A 6,477-nucleotide genomic window follows, 5' to 3' on the forward strand; every position below is an offset into this window, starting at 1 on the left:
GCCATTGGCATTTTTAATTATGATTATTTATTTTTGTTACGTATATCGTTCGGGGAAAAAGTCTTATCGTATATTCTAGTGGATAGTTACAATAAAATGTTATTAGTTGTATTGTTTGTAACTGGATGGTTTTGATACCATAAACAGGTGATTTTTTCAAAATAAAACTACGAGTGGTGGCGCGGGTATACGAAATTCTAAGCGGCGATTTAGTGGACTGTATATTTTTTTTTGTTTGCTCGATCCCACAGGTAAATGGGACGTAGGGACTTTGGAATTATGGAGGAAGGGGAACTGACCTTTGCAAGCTTCTTCTTAAATGGCCGCCGGCGCTGTCCTTCGGGCACACGACGAGCGCAGTAACACTTTGTCCAGGGCTGATACAGTCTTCTTCCCTTCACTTACACAACTCCCAAAGCGGATAATTATAGATTTACGGTAGGCAATATTAATCAGACGGCACAAAACTACGTAGGTTTACAAAACAAATTAGCGGGCGCGGCGCGGTGCATTCGATGCGTTATTATATATTGACAGCAAAAGGTCCGAAGAAAAAACGAAGATCCACGACGTCACTCGATGAGTTTACGAATTGATGCACAGCTATAAAGTTGCACTTGCAATGTTCACTATAGGTCAGGGGATAGACAGCGGGCGGGATTTTCAAATGGATTGTGGATCGAGCATTATTTATTTCTAGATTTATCAAAGCTAACACGCTGGCGCGTCCATGCCCCCGGGGTTGAAGTGCTACCTTCAAAGAAACTACGACGTGGAGTTTACGAGATTTAGAAACAAAATACGAAATCTAATCTAAATTATTATGACTAATAAAACCAAATAAGAATAACCTAACCTAACCTACGCGGAATGACTACAACTAATTACTGTTTAGGTAGTGGACAAAGACGCACTACAGGACGCAAATACGTTCCTGTAGCGGTACGAACGCGAACAATACGCGTGACACCATTCGATCCAGGGAAGACTTCCTCAACTACCCCTAACGGCCAGTGAAGTGGCGGTGCATTATCGACTATAATTATTACCACATCCCCCTTAGCGATCGGATTGGTTGGAGTGTTCCATTTATTTCGAGTCTGTAGTGTATGTAAGTAGTCAGCCTTCCATCGTTTCCAGAACGACTGAACAAGTTTATCGATCAATTCTTGACGCGAAAGCAAATGTAACGGACCTTCTTCTATCTCCTGAGCCGGTAAGTATTTTAAAGGGGTGAGGGTGAGAAAGTGAGCCGGTGTCAACGCGAGAGATTCCGATGGATCGTTCGATAGTGTGCGGCACAATGGACGAGAGTTCATGACTGCCTCGATTTGAGCAAGCACAGTACTGAACTCCTCCAAGGTCAGAATTTGGTCGCCTATCACCCGATATAAATGAGCTTTGAGACTTTTAATGTTGGCCTCCCAATTGCCACCAAAATGACAAGCAGTTGGAACGTTCAGTGACCATTCGATGCGGTTTTCTGCAAGTATGTGACCAAATTCAGACCTGAAGTGTTTTGACATTAAAAAGTCGTGCAATTCAGATAGCGTGCGCTTGGCACATACGTAATTCGTCGCATTATCAGAGTGCACGCGAGCGACGAGGCCTCGGCGCGCCTGAAAGCGTTTAAATGCTCCGAGGAAGCTAGCTGTGCTTAAATCGCTCGCAACTTCTATATGTACAGCGCGAGTGGTTAAGCACACGAATAGACAAACGTATGCCTTTGCTGGTCGAATTCCGCGGCCGCGAGATATAGTCACTTTAAAGGGGCCTGCGTAATCAGTGCCAGTGTGCAAAAAAGGCTTAACGGCCGGCGTAACTCGACACGAGCGGTGATCTGCCATTTCCGGAAAATTTGGTTTAGCGCGGAGTCTAAAGCAGGGTAGACATTTGTGTACCCGGCTTCGAATTAAATTGCGAGCGGATAAAATCCAATATCTCTGACGGAGTATGGACATCAACAAATCTGGACCGGCATGGCAATTGACTTTATGATGATAATCAACCAGAAGATCTAATATATGACCCTTTCGCGGCAGAATGATCGGATGTTTTGTATCGAAGCTTATATCGGCGTTTCTCAAACGACCTCCAACTCTTATGATTTTATCCTGAAGGAAAGGTTTGAGGCGTTGAAACGTTGGGCTGCAATATTTGCCTGATTGTAAATTGGCAATTTCGTTTGCGAAGTAAGAGTGCTGTATTTCACGCAAAATTAAATTTTCAGCGTAATCCAGATCCGACGCAGTCACTGTTTCACGACGCGGTAGCAGCTTAGCGAAACGACAAACGTAAACTACACAACGTAAAAACTTCGACCATGATGAGAAGCGATCTGCGAGCGAAATTATTAGATTTCCTTCGCTGCCTTCTGCAGCGAGAAGAACATGTTTCTTTTCTTCCGGAGGCTGTGACACCGTGGAAGGATTGAAAGCGGTAACAGGCCAAAGATTTGGATCCGTTTCAAGCCACTCAGGGCCAGAGAACCAAAGCGGGTGATCAATTATTTGTGCGGGTGTAAGACCTCGCGACAAACAATCGGCGGGATTTTCAGTGCCTTGCACATGAAAAAAAGTTTGAACGGGAAACTCATTTTGAATTTTGGTGACCCTGTTGGCCACGAAAGTGTCCCAACGATGAGGTGAAGAATGCACCCAGCACAATGCCACCGTTGAATCCGAAAAAGCGAGAATGCGGTCGATATTAATGCGGTTGTTGCAGGCTTCAACTACCCTTGTAATTAAGCTGCTTAGTGTAAGGATCGCACAAAGCTCCAATCGCGCTAGTGATACGACTTTACGAGGCGAGACTTTGGATTTAGCAGTTATCAAAAATACTGAATTCCTGCGAAGGCCTCTGCCATCTTTTACGTGGAAATAAACTACTCCTCCATAGGCCTTTTCGCTCGCGTCCGCGAACCCCACGATTGTTACGATATCGCCAGTGACGATGCCTACATGCCGTGGAATTTTCAATTCACTTAGCAAGGGTAGTTCCTTCTTGAAACGGGACCACTGTTCAATAATATGTTCAGGAGGTACATCGTCCCAATCACATTCGCACAACCAAAGTTGTTTGATAAGAAGCTTTGCGTATAAGACGACGGGAGCAACGAAACCCATGACGTCCCATATTTTAGCGACACATGACAAAATTGTACGTTTAGTACATGATTCAGCGGGAACACTAATCTTAAGACTGAAATAGTCTGTAGCGGGTGACCAACATAAGCCGAGTACCTTATGTGGTTCAGAATCGTCGAATTCTTTAACTGCGGAAAGCCGATGAGACAGCGGAATTGCGTCTAAAACCTTTTGTGAATTACTCATCCACTTCACAAGGTCAAACTGACCAGCTTTCAGGAGAGCAATCACTTCGGCAGCGGTGGAGATAGCATCGTGTTCACTATCGACGCTGTAGACGAAGTCGTCCATATACAACCCCGTATCTACGGTTTCTTTAGCGCGTGGGTATGAAGCACCTTCATCTAAAAGGAGTTGCTTCACTGTACGCAGAGCATGAAACGGACTTGACTTAAGTCCGAAACAAACGCGGTTAAATTCATAAACCTTTAAAGGTTCTTGCGGGGAAAAGCGATACAAAATGCGTTGAAACCTTCGATCGCATGGACGAATTCCAATGCAAAGGAACATTTGACGAATGTCAGCGGAAAGAGCGATACCATATAAGCGGAAATTAACGATAATATTGAATAAGTTGCCCTGCAGATTCTGACCATTGTACAGAATGTCATTGAGGGAAACTTGTGTGGTTGTTTTGGAACTAGCGTCCAGAACCACGCGCAATTTAGAGGTCAACTTGTCTTCCCTTATGACACCATGATGCGAAATCGTGTACGATGGCAAACTCTGCGTTGCCTCCGTGTCCGAGGATGCGCGGGAGATATATCCTTTGTCTAGGTATTCCAGGATCACGCTGTCGTAGGCCTCTTTAAGCTTAGGCGACGCTAACATTTTGCGCTCTAAGCAAAAGAAGCGGGTTTTAGCCTTTTTAAGAGAATCGCCTAACGACAGTACGTCACCCTTAAAAGGGAGTGCGACCACGTACCGTCCGTCCGCTTCGCGAGTGGTCGTGTTGCTATAAATTTCTTCACACGCCGTGTCGTCTGGACTTAATGCTTTCGGTGCGTTCACCTCTTCCATCTGCCAAAATTTACGCACGGCGGTGTCTAAGGGATCTGTAGCACAACAGTAAGAAACCGTCGCGCAACTGTCAACACGAACAGGAGCAGAGCCGACGATAACGTAGCCTAACACCGTTTCCAGAGCTAGCGGCGAGGTAAGATCAGATTGACCTTGAACCTTACGTGACAACAAGAGATGCGGAAATATTGAGGCTCCAACCAGCAGATCAATGTCTCCTGGAATGAAGTAACTGTCGTCTGCCAAAGGTAAATTATTGAAATTTATTAAATTCGCAATATCTACGGGGACTGTGGGCAAGCGTTCTGTGACCTTGTCTACAACGAGCGAGTCTATGTCGAAACAAACGCTGAGATCGAACCTAGAAAAGAACCTTATCGAAACTGAGCCTTGAATCGGTTTGGTTGTACCTCCAATCCCTTTAACTACCGAACAGCTTGGATTCTTACTTGCTTGTAAACCTAACCGTTCGCATAAACTACGACTGACGAAGTTACTCTGTGAAGCACTGTCCAATAATGCGTGCACAGAATATTCTTTCCCTTTGGCATCGAAGACAATAACGCGTGCGGTGGCGAGCAGCACCGTAGTTGGTGAGCGAGAGATATTAGAACTCGACAATGAACAAATCGATACGTCATTGGAGCGTGCGGGTGAATCTGAAGATTGTGACTTACTGGTGTCGTTGCCAGCAGTGATGGTAGTAGCAGGATGGTGCACGGTAGCACCGGGCGCCTTCTGCGAAGGAGTGGCACCAGAAGTTGCACCAGAAGACGCGGAATTTACAAATGCGGAATTTACATTGGCGGAATTCCTGTGGATCATACTGTGATGAGGAGATGCACACCAGCGACACCGCGACTTACTGGAGCAAGAAGCTAACCGGTGGTTCCCAAAACAATTTATACAAAGGTTGTTCGCCTTAACAAACTTGAAACGATCTTCAACAGACATCTTATGAAAAGCGGAACAATTATAAAGATGCTCGTGTTGTGAATTACAGAGCGAGCAGAAACTCTGTACAGGCGTAGTCGCGGTAGTGGTATATGTATGCGTCGACTTGGACGGTTTGTGTGGCTTAGAAGCCGTATCCGCTTTTCGTTCAGCACCTTTCGGAACATCCTGTTTCCCAGAAGTGCGTTGTAATACCTTAATGTGTTCGCGGAGGAAAGCAACAAAATCGTCATACAAAGGTATGTCGCTATTATGTTTATTTAACTCGAAGAGGCGGACAGTTTCCGGATCTAACTTCTTTTGAGCGAGATATAAAAATAAGAAGTCAGCCAGATTGTCTAAATTTAAATTTTTAAGCGCGGCAACCGACGATGCAAAAGTGTCCAAAAAATTTTCAAGGTTGGTCGGAGTCGCGTTTGACATCGCCTTAATATTATAAATTTGATCTAAGTACGAAGTTGCCAAAAAACGTTTATCTTCAAATTTATCAACTAACGTTTTGAAAATTAGTTGATAATTTTCCGCGGATGGCGTGATTCCAGCGCAGGCCAATTTGGCCTTTCCGGATAATTTCCCCATAAGGTAGTATAACTTTTCGGCGTCGGTAAGAGTCTGGTTCTCATGTATGATTGTTTTGAAGTTTGTATAAAACAGACTCCATGCCTTCAAGTCGCAACCATCGAACGATACCAATTGAATCGGAGGTAAGTAAGGTTTCAGTCTTCGCGGGTCATCATCCTTTGCAATTTTTTCACCTCCCGTATACTCAGAGACTAAACGCTTAACTCGGCTGTATAGGCGTTCAAATGACGTTAGGCTACCGAACTCCGGTTTCGCTGAAGGGTTTAGCAATAATAAGCGACTGTTATAGTCTTCCACTATTTTGTTAAATTCGGAACGCAATGTGTCTATGTTAGAACTAGCGTCGAGGAAGTCCTCCCGTAATGAAGGTCTAGTACTAACATTTTTTGACATATCAAAAATTTCTTGTAGATAGCTAAATATCGCATTGCGTTTTTGCTCCATTATAACTAATTGAGTATCAAAACTACTCTTATTTTCGGAATCCTCTGTCGTTTTGTTACTCTTTGACATGTTTACTAAGTACTAAGAAACGAAATATAACGATTGTAAGTTTTAAAAATTATTCTAATACGCGAGAAATGTTTGTTACGGCGTAAAGTTATTACTTATTAGTTAAGTAGCTAAAGTTATAAACTTCGGTTAAAGTGAAAGGGAGCGGTTGACAAGCCGCGGTACTCGAATCGATAAACAGATGTATTCTTTTATTTCACGTACGTAATTACGTAATTTAGACGATATATTTAATCAATAGACTAATTAATATCTAAGCGGG

At 43.8% G+C, this 6,477-nt stretch overlaps 1 protein-coding gene across 1 annotated transcript; it reads right to left on the reverse strand.

Annotated features, from left to right (window-relative positions):
* Nucleotides 1-884: 884 nt before the first annotated feature.
* Nucleotides 885-6,215, reverse strand: LOC123658703. The gene has a single exon (XM_045594053.1). The coding sequence runs from the start codon at nucleotides 6,213-6,215 to the stop codon at nucleotides 885-887; it is 5,331 nt and encodes a 1,776-aa protein (XP_045450009.1).
* Between the last annotated feature and the right edge of the window lie 262 nt (nucleotides 6,216-6,477).

Source organism: Melitaea cinxia, chromosome 12 (assembly GCF_905220565.1).
Source record: "Melitaea cinxia chromosome 12, ilMelCinx1.1, whole genome shotgun sequence".
Classification (NCBI taxonomy): domain Eukaryota; kingdom Metazoa; phylum Arthropoda; class Insecta; order Lepidoptera; family Nymphalidae; genus Melitaea; species Melitaea cinxia.